The sequence below is a fragment of the Mus caroli genome, chromosome 6, assembly GCF_900094665.2.
Source record: "Mus caroli chromosome 6, CAROLI_EIJ_v1.1, whole genome shotgun sequence".
In the NCBI taxonomy this organism is placed as follows: Eukaryota; Metazoa; Chordata; class Mammalia; order Rodentia; family Muridae; genus Mus; species Mus caroli.
Genome location: NC_034575.1, coordinates 26,394,078 through 26,411,990, shown reverse-complemented (window position 1 = coordinate 26,411,990; position 17,913 = coordinate 26,394,078). Strand labels below are relative to the sequence as shown.

At 52.1% G+C, this 17,913-nt stretch overlaps 1 protein-coding gene across 2 annotated transcripts in view; it reads left to right on the top strand.

Moving 5' to 3' along the window:
* The first annotated feature begins 185 nt into the window (after nt 1-185).
* Podxl (podocalyxin like) overlaps nt 186-17,913 on the top strand; it is a 42,305-nt gene continuing 24,577 nt past the window's right edge. Inside the window, exon 1 of one of the 2 annotated variants that reach the window (XM_021165444.2) lies at nt 186-547. In XM_021165444.2, coding sequence (XP_021021103.1) covers nt 466-547 — 82 coding nt within the window. In that variant the 5' untranslated portion in view covers nt 186-465. Of the gene's footprint in view, nt 548-6,021; nt 6,059-17,913 lie in introns of those variants that run through there. The other variant, XM_029478765.1, reaches the window with a different exon arrangement.

Sequence of the window (17,913 nt, the reverse complement as noted above, 5' to 3'; positions counted from 1 at the left end):
CACACACACACACACACACACACACACACACACTGCCCGGGACCGCCAGCCCCTGCTCCCCCGCCCGCCGCGCTCCAGGGCGGAGTTTCCTCCTCTGCTTATTGTTCGCAGCCCAGCGCCCGCCCAGCCGCCGCCCCGCCCGACCCCGCCGCCGCTGTGGGCGAGCTCCTGGGGGAGGGGGCGGAGGCCAGCGCGGACGGGACGGGGCGGGAGTCTTCGCAGCAACGTGCGCGGGGCCGCAGAGGCGCAGACACCGCCCCGGCCGCAGACACCTTCGCTCCTCGCTGCTGGCTCCGCGTCCCAGCCCAGCTCTGCGGCAGGCAGGAGAAGCGGCCGGATCGCGACTCCAGAGTTTGCGGCCGTCGCCAGGCCTCCCCGAGCGGCGCCGACGCTCCCGCCGTCCGGACGCGCGACCCTGCGCCAGCGCCGCAGCCACCTGCTCCGAGTCCCCGGGCGAGCACAACCATGCGTCCCACTACGGCGCTCTCCGCGCTGCTGCTGCAGCTGGTGCTGCTACTGTCGCCTCCATCTCTCTCCCAGCAAAATGGTGAGTGGACAGCCGCGGCTCTGCCGGGACCCCTGGTCATTCTCCTCCGCCCCAAGCCTGGTGGGGCTCCTGGGAAGCCGGCTGCACCGCGTGGTCCGACCGCTTTCAGCCTCTCCCGCGTGGCCGCACGCAGAGTCCTGACCTTGGCACCGTCCACGCCCCCTCCAAATTGGAGAACCCCGCAGGTGCGGGGCCAGATCGTGGATTTATCCCTAGTCTTCACTGGTGTAGAGTGAGCCGGAGGTTGTGAGATTGTAAAGGGGGCACTTGGTGGGTTCGTTGGAGATGGGGGGAAACTTTGGGTTGTGGGGAGGTCCCAGATTCCCGAGTGACCACCAGAATGCGATTTCTCTTTCTCGTGTTTGGGGCTACTAGGGGACCGTATTGCGAGGTCGTTGAAACTAAGCAAAGCCACGGGCAGGGAGCACACGAAGGAGCCCCTGAAACTGACCTCAAACCCCTAAATGCCCACGCGTGTAGCGTACTTCTTGTGCAAGTGCTTTTTCTTAAGCCTGTCACGGGACGGGTGGAATAAGCGCTCCTTCCAGGGTCCCAGAGTCTGGTTCAGTGGGGTCCTTGCTTTCATGTTGCCAAAGGACCGAATTCTTTCTCAGAGCATGGCCAGGATGGTGGGCCCCTCCCACCCCTTTGTGTAAACAAGAAATTTCTTTCACAAATGAGGTTTGAGTTGTGTCTTACCTCAGGCACCCATCTCCCATCAGACCCAGCTTGGAGACGATCTCACTACTTTCTTTCTGAAGGTGGAATGTTACTTTCTGTTTGAGAGGTCAGGCAGTGTCTGCAAACATAACCAGAGCAGGTGTCCCAAAGTCCCTGCCAAACAGCTGAGAGACTCAGCCCAGGAGAGAGAGGCAGGTTTCATAAACGGAGTAGCCTATCTTGAGCAGGTAGCTGCAGGGAGAAAGTAGCGAAGGGAGGCTTTCCAGAGTCAGAAGTACAGTGGTGACCGCCCAGGCGGGGAAGGGACTCTGCTCCTGTGGGAGTTAGTGTTGGGGGAATATGATTCTGCAGAACAATGAGAGATGAGATGGCAGGGTGGCGAGGGCTGGTCCTCAGGGAATGGAGGTTTAAACCTCCGGAGGGTGGCCTGCGACTCCAACGTGACCTGGAAGGGAAGAGTACTCCCATTGGGGGAAGGGCCTGTGCTCCTTGAGGAGGGGTGCAGTTTGAGGAAGATGGGAAGAGCTTGGAGGGCCACAGTCTTACAAGGACCGACAAGTCTGTAGAGTGCCCTGGCAACTTCATGGTCTTCACATGCAGTCTTTTGGAGGGGGAGCCCCTAGTACCATTCAAAAGCCAGATGGGCTAGTTAGTCCACAGTGATCCAATCTTATAGAAGCCAAGCTTGGAGAAGATACAGGCTAAAGGGAGATCCCTGGAAGCCATCAGTGAACTGCTCCCAACCTGGTCCCTGGACATCAAGGTTGGGCTTCTTGTCTGGCACCTGAGAACTGCCTAGGAACGATGCCTGCTGAGGGGCCCTGTCCAGACTCTACCACAGGGACAGTTCATAGTCAGAGATCAATATGCTCGAACAAATGTGTCCAGAAACCTGGCCTTGTTCCAAACAGCAAGTCTCTTAGCACCACTGAGCCCTGGATACTGAAATCCTGAAATGTCATTTTCATAGTATGTGGCAATATAGAGACGTTCTTTGACAGTGTTTGGTGGCGAGGAGGAATGGTTACACTGACAGCAAATTGATTATGATGACGATGATGGTGGTGAATTGTATCCAGGTCAAAAAAGGCTTAGGGGGCAAACCTGGGGTTGGGTTGTGGTGGTTTTACACCCTCCTGTCATCAGCCATACCCCCCCACCCCCACCCCCAGCGCCCCTCAGCTGGTGGAATTCTATGATGAGATGCAAAACTGTAGGCTTCCAGGGCAGGTCTCTGTAACACAGGGATTATCCCAACAGGTCTCCTGCTTTCCTCCTAAACTGGTGGTTTGAGCTCACCCTGGAGGTAAACAGCCTTTATCCTGGGGTCCTTCCTGGGCTTTTCCTTTGCCACAGGGCAAGTCAGGCCTTTGCTCTCCACTTTCCTATCTGTAAAGTAGGATGGAGGAACAGAAGGGGACCTCTGTTTTCACTGTTGTGGATGTCTTGACTTCCATGTTCCTTGGCTGTTGAAAAGAGAGACCTATTTAGGCCTCTCTGGATGATAGCTGTTTGAGGGATGAATCCTGGGCAGGAGACAGATGGGTTGACATGGTGGAAACTCTCTGACTGGGCCCCACACTTGCATGCCTGTGGACTTTTCAAGCCTAGGCTTCCTACTGAAGTGATCACAAACCTGCTTCATAGGTTGTCTTTCATCTGATGAACAATGGTAAGGGTAACAGATTTAACATTGTAGCCAAAGCACTGGTACTGCGGTGAATTGAATGGGTGTATTGGGTGCTTGATGGGCTTGAGACGTCCTGAGCTTTGGGATTCTGCTGCTGTTACCCAGTGGTCCTGGACGAGTGACTTGCTTCCCAGAGGCTAGGGGCTGCTGTCTTAATGAGCCCAGTGAAGAGCTTCCTGGAGTGTTTTCGTATGGAGATTTTAAAATAAAAGAGGATCTGCAGGGGGTGGGAGAGCTGTTCCTAGGGTCACTAAGCTAAGATGAATTGTAAGGTGTAAGGGAGAAGCAGGCTTGGGGATGGGAGCCACTCTGGGGGGGGGGGGTGAGGCGGGATCTGTGAGGAATTCTATAGGGGAGGGAGCCAGCCACTTGCCTGAAGGGAAGGTTCCACAAGTAGGGAGGGGGTAGGGGTTTTCTGACAAGATTCACTCTGAGGTGTGCATCAACAGAGGTAGCCTGACTGCGAAAGGCACAGAGGCTTCAGGTGGGGTGTGGCCTTCCAGGGAGGGACAGAGACCAGCAGTTTAAAGTCCTCAGGAGGTTACACTGAGAAGTGTGGAATGTTAGACTCAGGTGAAGAGAGCCTGCCAGTCAGCCTCTTCCTGGGGCCTCTCCATCCACCCGGAGGAGACTTACCTTTGGAAGCTGAGGGGGAGGGACCATGGGGTTAGAGTCCCCTGGGGAGGAGGCTGCTGAATGGGTTATCTCTTGAGCCTGGGCTCCATAGCCTGCTGTGCCTCTCCACACGTAGATCCTTTAGAGAACCTAGAGAACCAGGATCTTGTGCTGAGCACGTGATCCTTGGATGCAGACCGGAAAGGGAATCCCAGCAGCATCAATGTCTACCTAGTGGACTCCCTTTCCAGTTGTGTACTGGGAACCGGTCTCTGCTCCAGCCAGTGCTGCTCTCCACAGCTGGAGACAGGCCTGAGCTGGCCTGGAGACCCAGCAGACCTAGGTCCGGACGACTTTCAGCTCTGGGCTCTGTACTTCTTTGTGCCCAGAGTGTCTGAGGCAGGGCAAGGAAGGAGTTCAGTTGGTATGGTTTCCTATCACAGCCTGTTCCCAGAAACATTGATGGACGAGTCTTTCTGTCGTGTGTGTCTCATCCGCTTGTGAGGCTGTGACAGATCCAAGGAAGTGTCAGATCTGGGATCCTGACTCCCGGGGCCACAGAAGACTAAGTATGTTCAAATGGATGTGGTGGAGCATGTCCTTAATCCTAGCATTCAGAAGTGAGGGGATCCCTGAGTCCCAGGCCAGCTACATAGTGGGATCATGTCTCAAACAAAACAAAACAAAGCAAAACAAAACAAAACACAAAAACAAAAACTTTCAAGAAAATAATCTACTCAAAAGATACATTATGGGGTGGGGACAGACTTGAACTCTCAGTTCAGCTCCTAGCACTGAATAAACCCAGCATAATGGCACAAGTCTATAATCCAAGCACTTGGGCCGATGGAGTTGAAAGTCATTGGTTTCCTAGGAAACTGGAGGTCAACCTGAGATACATAAGACCCTATCTCAGAAAGCACAACATTGTAAGGAGCTGCTTGTGTTCAGCAATGCTTGAGATAAAGTTCCTTTAGGTAGCAGCCCACTGCTTACTCAAAGAGGAATCCAGGAACTGGGGATGGAGTTCAAGGACCACAGAGAGTGAGCATAGCCGCACACCTGTAATCCTGGTATTTGGGAGGTGGCCGGGAGGAGAATGGTAAATCCTAGGTCAGCCTAGGCTACAGGAGACCCCATCTCAAAGTGAAAAAATGTTAATAACGGAATCTAATTGCCCAAGGGTAGTTTCTATACCATCTCTGCATAACTGTCCAAGGGCTGAGAGCCATCTGGAACTTACCTGCCAGAGCTCACGTATTTTTCAGATGAGAGGTGTAGACCAAGGAGGTGGAATATTGCCTCTTTCTGGGTGTTCCCAAAGGCTTGGCAAAGACACCTGTGGATCGGTGTGTGGCTGTAGAACTGAATTCAGCCTTTTTGGTGCCATATCTCTTCTGGGGACTGGAGGAATTTAGTAAAGGTTGACAAATTTACCTTTAACCAATTCTGACCCTTCCTGTCTGCCATTAAGGTAACTTACGCTTGGTGTTATCTGGCCAATCAATGCCAGACAGAACTTCTAAGTACAGTCACAAAGCGGGCAGCCTGAGTTGTGGTTGTGTGTGCCAGTGTCCCCAGCGAGCCTGAGAGCTCCTATGGCATCCACAGCGTTCAGCCAGTAGCCGCAATAAAAGGGTGGTCAAAGAAGAGCTCACTGCGGGGTGTGTGTGTGGGGGGGGGGGGGAGTGGCCTCATCTCCCGGAATCTGAGACATAGGCCCATCAATATAGTCACTGTGTTGGTCTCTGGGCCACCAGTTCTTCCTTTCCTTCTTCTGTCCCTACCCTCTCAGCACACACTACCACTACCCTCTCTCTTCCTTCGTACCCTCACCCCCTCAGGTCAGCCACCTCGCACTTCCCTAGGGCCAGGGTGCAGGGTGGCACCCCGTCCGCCAATTGTCATAGCCGGAAAGCTACATGCCTCAACCCAAGGGTAGGGAATTGTGAGGACTGGCTGATCTAGGCTTGCGTTCAGCCCCACAATGGGGTGCTGGAGGACCCCCTCCCAAGAACCAGGCCCCTGAGGGCTTTGGGACAACCAGGGGCCTATGGCTGTGTGAGTTCAAACCTTGAAACTGACTGGTCAGGGTAGTCAGGGCAATACTGTGACACGGCCCAGGCATTCTGTGATCTCTAAGTATACAGCCGACGTCTGAGGCTTCCACTATGAAGCTCAAACCCACAGAACTTAGCCTGAGCTGCAAGGCTTTTGAGACTCCCGACTAACTTGGTGGCCCTGCTGCTCTCTGAGAGAGTCCCCACAAGTGTCACAGCGGCTGAAGCTGGAGGAGCACAGGCTCGCCACTGGGTAGCCTCTATTTCTGTCCATTCCGGAGGCACTGGTACAAAGCCTTAGAGACAGTCGATCGCCTAACCATGTCTTTCCTCAGTCATGCTCAGGCTCCCGATTCTTACTTCAAAGCTTCTTTTTTTTTTTTTAGACAGTTTCACGGAACTCCAGCTGGCCTGGGACTCTCCTGTGTAGGCTTGATTGTCTTATGCTCCTGCCTCCACCTCTAGGTGTGTATCAATGTGACCAACAGTTTACACAGTGCTGGAGATCGAATGCACAGGCTTCATGCATGCTAGACTAGCATTCTTCCAAAGGACCCACACCCTGCCCAAGTGTCACCTTCTTGAGAGAGCTTTCCAGGACATATAACCCCCCCACACACACCATTTCCTTGCCCTTGATGTTCTCTCTTGTGGAATGCTCCCCCCCCTCGCCCCCCCTCTAGGTCAGCATTTTTCGACCTTTCACAGGGGTTGCATATCAGACATCCTGCATATCAGATATTTACAATTCATAACAGTAGCAAAATTATACTTGTGAAGTAGCAACAAAAATAATTTTATGGTGAGAGGTCACCACAGCTTGAGGAACTGTATTCAGGGGTGTTAAGAAACACTGGGCTACACTGTATCATAAGGGCAGAAACTTTGTTAGTACTGTAGCCACAGTCTCTAGAAAAGTCCCTGGCCTGTAGTAGATGCTCAATAAAAACTTGCTGAGTGAGTGAGTCTTGTGTCCCAGCTCTGTCCCCTCCACTCCTGACCTGAGTCCAGATGGGTGGAGGTGGCAGGCAGGAGTTGGCCAGGGAGCTTTGAGAAACAGACAAGTGAGCATCAACCGGAACAGGGAGACTCCCAGGAGGAGAGCCACAGGAGTTGAGCAGCCTCCTGTCTCCTATGTGGCTGTGTGATCCTCACTCTAAAAGTCTTTCAGTGGAGACAGCATCTAAGACAAGTTAAGTTGCTCTCATTTTGGAATTTCGGAGTACTGCAGTGTTGGTTCTGCCCTCCTTAGCTCACAGCCCTACGGTCCATGATAGGATTCTGCCTATCAGGAAAAAAGGAAGAAGTAAGAACAGCGCTGTAGCTCCTCCTTTGAAGGTATCTACCCAAAACTACACCTGACTTTTCCAGGAGCATTTTGCTGACCTGAAGTCGCTGATATCTAACAACAAGAGAATCAGGAAGGGGGGGGGTGTTTTCCTTCAGAAAGAGTAACTTTTATTTGACCCAAAATAGTTACGTTATAAAGAAGCAGAGAGGGGCTAGTGAGATTGTTCAGTGGGTAAGAGCACCCGAATGCTCTTCCGAAGGTCCAGAGTTCAAATCCCAGCAACCACATGGTGGCTCACAACCATCTGTAACGAGGTCTGGCGCCCTCTTCTGGAGTGTCTGAAGATAGCTACAGTGTACTTACATATAATAAATAAATAAATCTTTAAAAAAAAAAAAAAGAAGCAGAGATGGGTACAGGGGTAGGTGCCTGGCAAGTTCTACTGGAGTGCTTGTTTGTGGCCGCCTCAGGCTGCTTGTGGCTTTAGTCAGCCCTCCTTTCCCTGACACGTCAGGGTCCATCTGTGCAGAAGGGAAAGAGAACTAATTGGTTTCTCCATGGCCTGAGGCATGGATACCTCTGACCTCAGTGCAGTCTGAAGTCTGGAGAGTCTAGGTGTGTAGGGTATTGAGGGAGAAGTACCTTTGAAGACAGAGAAACCAGTTCCCCCATCCAGGCTCCTCTGCACTCCAGTGGCCAGGCCACTGAGCCAGTTCTGAAATTTCCCATGAGCTGCAAGGCAGGCAGAGGGGAGGACCTAGGTTCCCACAATGGCCTTGGGATAGGATCGGAATCTCTCTGCATGCATGTGCTTGAGTAGAGTACACACACTCAGACACCCCCCCCCCACACACACACACACAACTTCCCCTCATGTTTTTATGGATACATGTATTGGCAGAGGGCAGCATCCTCTTAGGAGTCCAGCACCAAACTGTACCTAGGTAGGCACACCAGTGGCTTCAGGAAAACATTGACAAAATGGCAAAAGATGAGGAGAGCGCCCCCTAGGGTCTTTGTCTAGGTGAGAAACAGCTGAGGTCAATGAGGTCAAAGCCTGGTAGAGGGACTCTGGGGCTACCAAGAGCTTGGGGTGGGGGTGGGGGATATATCTGAAAGAATGCTAAGGGTTTTCTTATCGTTTCCATCTGAGTTTGTGTCTATCCATTGAGCATAACTGCATTTGTCTGTTCCACGTGGGAGTTCCTTTGAGAAAACTGTTTCACCGTCAGAGAAAGGTAAATGGAGACATCCTGATACAATGTCCCAGACTTTGGAGTCACAGGTTTGAGATTTAGCTTCCCCTTTGCGTCTCCCATGCTAGCCCTTGACCTTGGATTTGCTCCTTGGCCTTGTTTTCCAGTCAGTATAATGAACCCATTCCCCAACATTACTGGTCAAATAGAGTCACAGAAGTGGTGTGTGGCAAAGCATAAGTATGTCCCTTTTCCAAGGGACAGTCCTAGCCTGTTGTAGGAGGTAATTAAATAGACCGAACTCCTGGCGTCTTCCACCCATGGGAACTTCATAAAGTCAAGCTTTGTCCTTCAAGGCTAAGGTGACCATCTCATGGCCACCGCTTGATGAGCCCCAGATGAGAGTGTTCAGAGGAACTTGGCTTAGTAGGTGCTCTGGATTCTAGACCCTGCCTTCCTGGTTCCCACGCAAATGTTTCTCACCCCAGCCTGGGCAGTGGGTGCTCTTCTCACCCTTAGGTGTTACTGTCAATACGGGTTTTCCTGGAGCCACAGATGTGCTGACCCTGGGAGCCCTCAAGGCTGTGGTCTGGGCTCTCATGGCCTCTCTCCTACCAGGAAGAGAGGACATGTGATTGGCTGATGTTTTTTTTCCCTGGCCAGTCCTGCTGCATATCTATCTGCCAGCTCCCTTTTTTGGTTCCACCAGCAGGTTTCTTCCTGGTGTCAACCCACCCTACGCAGACTCCAGTGATACGGGCTGCCATCTAAGCATGGTGTGGTTGGTGGTGGGCTTCTGGGCTTCCCGCTCTATATTTTCCTACTCTAGCGATGGCCTGGGGCAGGTAGAGAATGGGAAGGAAGATTTACAATGTTGCAGCCCTCCTGCTTGAGAGCCTGCGGCGGTGGGCTAGGGAAGTGGTTGTTTTCCTACAAAGCAGGGAAGAAGGAGAAAGGGAGAAAGACAGTCGGGGCACCATTGCATGCCTCAGTTTACCCAAATGGTAAGTCATGGCAAGCATCATAGGGGACTGTGTTTGTACTTTCACAGTGCATGAAGCAAGCTGCTTACCAAACTGTTTGGAAAGAACACTATTCAAGATTGAATAGGCTGTCTCTCAGTGAAGGCTTGGCCAGTGGGTTAAATACATGTCCTATGATTAAAAGGGAAACCATGGTGCAAAGATGGAGAAATGCCACTCACTCTTCCCCTTCATTGAGGCTCAGTTCCAATCAGTCAATCAATCAATCAATCCCCCTCCCTCCCTTCATCACTCACTACCACCCACCCCCCACCCCACCCACCCACCCCACCCCCGGTTTTTTGAGACAGGGTTTCTCTTTGTAGCCTTGTGCTGTCCTGGAACTTGCTGTGTAGACCAGGCTGCCCTTGAACTCAGAGAAACACCTGCCTTTGCCTCTGAGTGCCGGGACTAAAGGTGTGCACTGCCCTAGCTGGTTCTAAACACAGACTCATATTGTAGTATTGAATAGAAAAATATCTGTTTCTCTTTTAAGAGGACAAGTATACTGCTGAGTTATAGGTACAGTGAGACCCTGTCTCAGAACACACACACACACACACACACACACACACACACACAGTCGGAGAAAGAGGAGAACATGTATTTTCTGAAGTACTCAGGCTTCCGCGGGACATCTGGGGATAGGCAGTGTCTCCACTGGCTGTCTTCAGTGTTAGTTCCAGACAATCTCTAAAGACCTGGGACACACTGCAAAGTCATCAGTGAAAACACTTTGACCTAGGGGTGGCAAAAGAGAAAATGAAACCCCAGAGACCTCTTCCAGAGGGTTTCTAGGAAATCATGTGGGAAACCAGGCTTTTGAAGGTGCTTGAGCCAGGTACATGGGATCAAGTTGAGTTCATAAGCCTTGCAGCTCTCTGTGGGTGTTAGCCAGGCTTGCTCCTTAGCAGACTGGGACTTAAAAGGAGTTGTGGGGGGTCAGGGATGCAGTTCAGTGGGCAGAGATCTTGCTGGGCACACAGCCCTAGGTTTGATCCTCATTACCACATAAGCCCAGCAGCACACATCTACCTGGCTGAGAGGGTATATACCTGTAATCCCAGCGCTGCGGAGGTGGAGACAGGAGAATCACAAGTTCAGAGTCATCCTTAACTATATAGAGTTTGAAGATAGCGGAGTCTGCATGAGACCTTGTCAAAAAACCAACCAAACAAAAAAATCATAAAGCAAGCAAACAAAAACTGGGTTTGGGGACCCTTGCTTCTGGTGTTTGATCTTTTGAGTTCCCTGCTGGCCAACCGTTTTTTCTGGTTGCTCTTGGCTCCACTCCCCGCCCCCTTGCCTCTTACCCCAATTCCTGTAACACCTCCTGGGTACCTCAGGTCCCAGGTGTCAGAGGGGAGGAGACATTCTGGAGCAAGGGGACATGCTGTAGAGCTGGCTAAGCAGGACTCAGGCTAAGCCAAACGGTAACCACTGGGAGCCACTGGCTGGCATTAGCTTTTCCAGTTGCAGCTGTCCCCTATGTTACACCCCCAATTGAGGCAATGGCAAGGAGTATCCCCTTGCTTAATTAAACAGGTTCAGTTCCCACCCTAGCCTGAGTGCAGACAAAGTGCAGTGTGTCCCCTGTCTCCCTTCCTTGCATGGTTGGGTCGTAGTCCAGCTAGGAGCACCCCACACTTGCTTCTCATTGTGAGGCCACCCTGGTTCTGGTTTTGTAGCTTCAGAGGTCTGGGCTTCCTGGGGTGGGGTTGGGGGTAGGCACTGAGGCAGGGCATTTTCTGAGTTTATCCTCTCAAGCTCTGGGAGAACCTGAGAGTTCTGTCCTGTGTGCTCACAGAGCATGCACAGTGATAGATTCCAGGACCCCTTAGGACAATCACAACGACATGGCAGCCACAGCTCTCCCTCTGTAGCTATAGCTATGGCTGCCTACGTGTGCTGCTCCAGTATATGTGGCAGAGAGGCATGGTTGGCAAGGGGAATAAGGAGAGATGGATCATGGGAGCTCACGATTGCACCATGGAGCAGGGAGAAAGGAAGACTGGCTTGTGGTAGAGGCTGTTCCACATGGACGGACAGACAGTGTGAAGTCTCCTGCTGGCCTCGGTTTTCTCATCTGCAAATAAGGCACCCGTGGAGTAGCTCCTGGTGGCCTTTTCAATTTGCTTCGACTCAACTGATGATTTGACTTCATGTGTGGATATACCCAAGGAGGGGGACCTAGGAACATGCCGTATTGATACTCTGACCTGCTGTGAATGCCTTCAGGGGAAGTGTCTTAAAGGCAGTGGCCTGTTTAGGACAGTCTGGGATGCTGCCAACCCCTGGGTCACAGTGGAGGACACAAGTGCCTGACCATAGGCCCAGCTGGGACCAGGCTCAAAGGGATGTCGAGAAAAGCTGAGGACCTGCTTTGTGCTGTTGGCCACTCTGGGATAGAGGAATCTTGGTGTGGAGCTGTCTCCACTTTCCAAATGGGATCAGGAGATGGGAGAGTGGTAGTGACTTTTCGAGTCATAGCCCTTGTGGTTTTGGATTAGCCTGAGTGGCGTCACACAGGTGAGCCATGGAATAAGCCTGGCCTGGCTATCTAGCTGGGCTCTGCAGCTACTTACAGGGAAGCAAACTGGAAATGCAAGAGAGCAAAGACAGAGGTGAGGATGGGAGTGTGTGTGTGTGTGTGTGTGTGTGTGTGTGTGTGTGTATGTGTATGTGTGTGTGTGTGCGCACACGCGTGTGGGATTCTGGAAAGGGATAGAACCTTCCCTACCCACCTCAAGGCAAACTTCAAAAGCCAGCGCGGGTGATGTAAGACAGCCTAGCCCTTGCCATGATTGGGGAAACCTCAGAAGGAACGTTCAGTGCAGCTCCCGATTCCTAGAAAAGGCAAGGCTGCAAACAACCCCCGTCCCATGTATGCATTGTGTGCTCGCACACCCACTCTCAAAGAAGACCAGACTCTGTGCACTCCGGTGGGTGGTCGCACTTTCCCCTCCTGGGTCCAGCTGATATTCGCTTTCTTATTTTTTGCTTCAGGAAGCATCAGTTGGGGTGCTGACAAAGCCACGCCTTAACAAAATGTTTCCCCCCACACACCTCTCTGCCCCAACCAAGCACAGGGGTGGGAAAGGTGTAACGGTGAGAATTATTCTTCAGCCAGAAGCTCATGGGTGTCTTTCCTGGAAGAGGGACGTCTGCAGCACAGAACACACAAAGCTGGGAAATCTGGAAAGCGACACTTGAGGTCACTTGTGGTCACTTGTGGTCATGACCCCTGGCTTCCACCTGATGAAAGGCAGTCATTCCCAGGGAAATTCACAGGCTCCATTTCACAGACGGAACTTTCAATCTGGTTCCCAGAGGCGACTGTTCCACAGCTGGGGATGCAGGACTTCCCTCTGGCTTCATGCCTTTGTTTGTGGCAGGCCAAGAGTGGAGGCTGGTCCCTGGCAGAGGATTCCGGGGGCCACTTCGAAACTGTACGCATCTGGCTATGTTCACGGGACGGGGAGGCGGCGTGGGAATGATACCGCGCCCCCTCAGAAAAATATTTACCGAGGTTGTTTTTGACCGAGCTGTGAAGGGAAGCGTGGAGTGCCAAATGCGCAGGCGCTTTGCCTCTGGAAGCGGCTAATGTGGAATGTGCAGGGTCGAGTACTAGGCGCTCTACTGGGAGGAGCCAGCACCACAATGAGCCAATACCACAGAGCCCCACACCACAGTCGAAGAACTAGTGTTCTTACGCAACGCAACGAGTGTTGCATAGCCCTCTGGTCCCCCTGGGTTGCCTGGGTTCCAGTCCAGGTTCCTCACCTGACTGAGAGACGAATCTCACTGAGCCACCCAAGTCTGTCGTCTGTTTCTTCTTATTGATACAAGGGAAACAAAGTCATAAAGCAATGGCCCGACTGGTATAGAAAGGCTGTGTCTGGCCAAGGTGAGAAAGCTTTAGTAAATAAACCTTGGTAGTTAAGTTTAAGAGGTCGGCTTTACGGTTTGTTTTTTTTTGTTGTTGTTGTTTTGTTTTGTTTCCTGCATAGCCCTGGCTGTCCTAGAACTTGTTCTGTAGACCAGGTTGGCCTCGAACTCAGAGATCTGCCTACCTCTGCCTCCTGAGTGCTGGGACTAAAGGTGTGTACCACCACTGCCTGACAAGAGGTAGACAGGCTTTACACTAGGGGGATGCATGGAAAACTGTACTGAGAGAGAGAGAGAGAGAGAGAGAGAGAGAGAGAGAGAGAGAGAGAGAGAGAGAGAGAACGAGAACATACACCCACACCTCTGCCTTGGTGTCTCCGTGGTCACAGGTATATCAAGACACAGACATTGCAAGACGGATCATGCACTGGTATCCGAGGTACACAGTACGGTGTTTGATCTGGCCCCTCTTGCCTCCTGTCTCTGTGGATTTGAAAGTCTTTTGTTGCTTTTCTCAAGGTATATACTTGTTCAGTCTTTCTCCTCTCTCTCTCTCTCTCTCTCTCTCTCTCTCTCTCTCTCTCTCTCTCTCTCTCTCTCTCTCTCTCTCTCTCTCTCTGTGTCTCCCTCTCCCCCCCCCCATCTTTTGTTTGTTCATTTTGACCCATGATTGTCAGACAGGAAATCCAGGCTCTGGGAGACCCCTGCCCACGTAAATCTCAGGCCTTCCCTGGCTTGCTCTGTGGTGCCCATTGAAACTGTGCTGTGACAGGGTGAAGGGCTCCCTTGGGAAACACTTTTTCCAGGTGCTGCTGTCTTCTGTTGTGGCTTTGTCCAGCAACCTGTGTTGGCAGTGGGGGAGGGGGGTGAACAAGGCAGCTGGGCCTCACCTCTGTCCCTGCCCACCACTGGCAGTGGACAGGCTGCTCCTGGGCACCTTGCCCAGACCGACTGACTGGGATTCACATGGCCAGTAGCTGCCAAGGGATTAGGAGGCCCTGTGAGGGTGCTGTTGAAGGACGCTAATGGCTCGCTCATTCCTCCTCAGGAAGAGCCCTGCCCCTTCCCTTCTCCAGGTAGCTGGGCAGGCTGGCATCCTTAAATGAAGCTCCCAGTAGAGACAGGGCAGCTGTGACTGGTAGGGAAGCAGAGGTGTGTGTGGGGGGGGCAGAGGGAGCAGCTGTGGGCAGCTTCACAGGTAGCAGCAGGGTAGAGCTGGGCACAGGATGACATTCCAGGCTCTCTTCTTACCCTCCTCTCTGAGTCACAGAATGTTCCTAAGATTCCTGCTGAGGGCTCAAGGGTAGAGCTGAGTGAGATCTGGGCCTTGATCTCCCCGGAGAAGCGCCAAGTGGTTGGGACACTGCTTACGCTGGGCCTCTCTGAGTTTTATCAGAAGAGATGGGAGAGAGCACTGAGCTGTGACCCTAGCTAGCTTGGTCCCTTACCCTCTGTGCCTTCTGTGCAAACAGGGTTGTTCAGCTTCTGAGTCAGCCCTAGAACAGGCTGCTGGCTCCAGAGAGTGATTCCCCTGTCCTCACCACCGAGTGACAGCCAGAGAGAGGGTGGTGTGCAGAGCCGAGTGGAGTGGCCACGTAGAGAAGACCTGACTCGGGCTGCGGGTGTACGTGGGAATGGGAGCCCCTGGTTCCGTTCTTCTATCCAGATCTCAGTAACGGGCCCAGCCAGCCCTGTCACCAAGCTGCCTCACGTGCACACAGATGTTCATGGGACACAGCCTGAGTGTGCATGGCACTGCAGTTCACAGCAGCCTGAAGTAAGCTGGAAATGATGGAGCCAATTGGCAGCAGTAGGATTGTCCCAAGCCAGGCCTGCTCACCTGTCCTTAATAAGCTAACAAAAAGTGGAAGGAAGGCAGAGAAAGACTTTATTGTGGCCACACTGGAAGGGGTGGACAAAGACATTCAGCAAACTCCCAAGTCCATCTTTGGGGTTCTGAAGTGAAGGGACAAAGATGTACACACCTACATGGTGCTGGTCCCCACTGACCCATCACTGGACTTCAGTCGTCCTGCAAGATGCTGACAAGTTACTGAGCTATGAGATTTCCCTGGGAGACAAGTTCTTCCCCTGGCTGGTGCCTTGCCCTTCTTCCAGCCTCCACTCCCTGGGGAAATTCCCATTTCTCCATTGTTTGGATAGTTTGATGGATTGAGAGACAAGTATGTCTTTAGACTAGCTTAATTTCGGTCAGACCCAGTACAGGATGCATGCAAATAAGGAGTGTGTGGACTGCACAGTGAGACTCTGTAAGGGAAGTTAACAATCTCAAACCATCAAGTGCCAAGTGGTAGTGGTGGTGGAGAAAGAGGAGGAGGAGGAGGAGAAAGAGGAGGAGGAGATGGTGGTGGTGGTAGTGGCAGTGATGGTGGAGGTGATACTGGTGGTGGTAAATTCAAAAAGGCACAATGTGGCTGTAGGTACAGTTTGGTCACAAAGTGCCTCACAAGCAGGTGTGACGTCCTGATTGTGAGATCTGATGTGATCTTAATCCCCACTCTCGTGTGTGTGTGTGTGTGTGTGTGTGTGTGTGTGTATACGTGTGCATGTGTGTTGTGTCGATATGCCAAGGTATTCTAATTACATCATGTTGTTAAGCCGTGTGGCACATCGTACTGCACACTCAACTGCACACCTTTCAACGCTGGGAGCAGTGGACCTAGAGACAGGTCTCTTAGAGGTGGCTCCTCCACCACCAGGCGAGGAAGGGTTGTCACTGCCCACTCATTATAAGACAGCCAGGCCAAATGGATCACTTCTTGGCCAGTCAAGCCTCTCTTCCCCAAATTGTTCCCTGGAGTCAAATCCCTGTCCTGGACACCTGAATGTGTCTCGGTTGGGGTTCTCATGGACATGGGAGAAAAAGAAGAATCTGGCCTGGCGAGAAATTACAGCACACAGGAGGACTCTGCTTGTGATGGGAGATTGGTGTGAGGAGGGAGCCTTCTGGACTGGTGGGTTCAAGGACACTCGAGGGTTGAGAAAGCTGCTGCAGACATGAGGATGACACTCCTGAGCCAGCCAGGTCTGCATGGCTGAAGCTTGGCTAACAGTTCCTAGTAGACCTCTCTCCTGCCAGTTAACATGACATCGGAAAGCCGGAAGCCAGGCACCTCCATGGGACAGTTTAAAAAAAAAAAAACAAAAAACCCAAAATGTATTCTTCTCTCATGCAACACATCTTGGGTATGGCCTCCTCCCTCCGATCCTCCAAGTCCCTTCCCCCACCGTGCCTCTCCCCCAGATTCACTGTTCCCCCCTTTTCCTTCAGAAAGGAGCAGGCCTTGCAAACATTAGGTGGAGCTTGGTGAACCCCTCTGAATAGAGAGAGGAAGGATTGTAGGAGCCAGCGGGGTCGAGGACTCCAGGAGAACACAGGCAGGGCTCATAGGGGTGCACAGAGACAGATTCGACATTCGCGGAGTATGCATGGGTCAGCACTGGGTCCTCTGCATACATGCTATGGTTGTTCACCTTGGGGCGTTTGGGGGACTCATAACAGTGGGAGTGGGGGGTGCCTCTGACTCTTTTGCCAGTTCTTACGACTCTTCCTCCTACTGGGTTGCCTTGTCCAGCCTTAAAATGAGTGGGAGAGTTTTTCAAATAAGGAGGAAGAGGCTATGGTAAAGCTGTCCTGGGACCCACACCACCAGGTTCCAGTCACCTCTTCTGGAGAGAAGGGAAGTGGAAAGTAAGTTGGGTATAGTGACCTGGTGGAGCGCTGGCTGACTGTACCCATCGCTGATGCCAGCTAGCACTGACAGTCCCTTGAGAGTCAGGATGTATGGCGCCTGTTGGCACCTTCCCTGGAATACACTAGGTGTATACAGGTGTCTGGGCTGCAAGGTGAATGGGCACAGTCCCTCCCTGCAAAGCAGTAGGGAGTGTTGTTGTTGGTAACAGCCATACAGAGGGGAAGAGTCCTACAAGGTCCCATCACGACACCAGTCCCCTAGGTCTGCTGCTGAGCTGTAGAACTTCAGGCCTGTAAACCAATCTTGACTTCTCCTTTTTTGGTGGTAGGTAACAGGTTGGTTGTTTTTCTCAGGGGTTGAGTGTGTATTTTCTGTGTTTGTATGAGAGGCTTTGGCTCTGCTTCTAATTGCAGGCATCCGAGTGAACCGTGAGGCTCTAGGGAAATCATAGAACAGGATTTGTAGCTGGATGAAAACACAAGCGTCAATCCCCAGACCCAGGAGAAAAAGCACATCAAAGGCCAACCAATAAATGCTTGGCTGCATGCAGTTGTAAATAAAGTTTTATTGGGACACAGCCATGCTTAATTAATTTACAATATCATCTCGGGTTGCCTTTGGGCTCACCCTGGACAGAGTTGAGCATTCGTGGGAAAGACTTTGGGACTCAGAGAAGCCTTTGCTTTCCTCTTTTGCATATCACTGTGTCATAGTGGCCTAGCCCCTCATCTGGAGCCCTTCTTTACAGCAGACACATCCCCCTTCCAATTTTAACTTGTCCCCTCCCAAGAGCAGTGTGTGTGGGGGGAGGACACTGTGGATTCCCCTCCCTCCACTTGCTTAGGGTGGTGCAGATGTGAGGGATGAAGGCAAAGGTGGTGTGCACAGCTCTGTAGCAGGAAATAGGTAGGGGCAAAACTGAGGTCTGGAAGTTGGAGATACCTCCAGGCATGGAGGACACAGCTCATGATAGTTGAGTCTTGTGAACCCACTGTTCTGAGTACTTAAAGCCAAGGGTTATCATTCTGCCCTTCGTGCCCACTGCTCACTTGGATACACAGGGGAAAATGGAGAGTGGACAGTTGCCTGGCCACACAGCTACTGTGGAGACTTAAGTCAGATGGCTGGGCTCCTTCCTACCCTCTTCCTCTGCTTTAGTCTCATTGGGACCAAGTACGGATGTGGGGCATATGGGAGCCAGGGTATC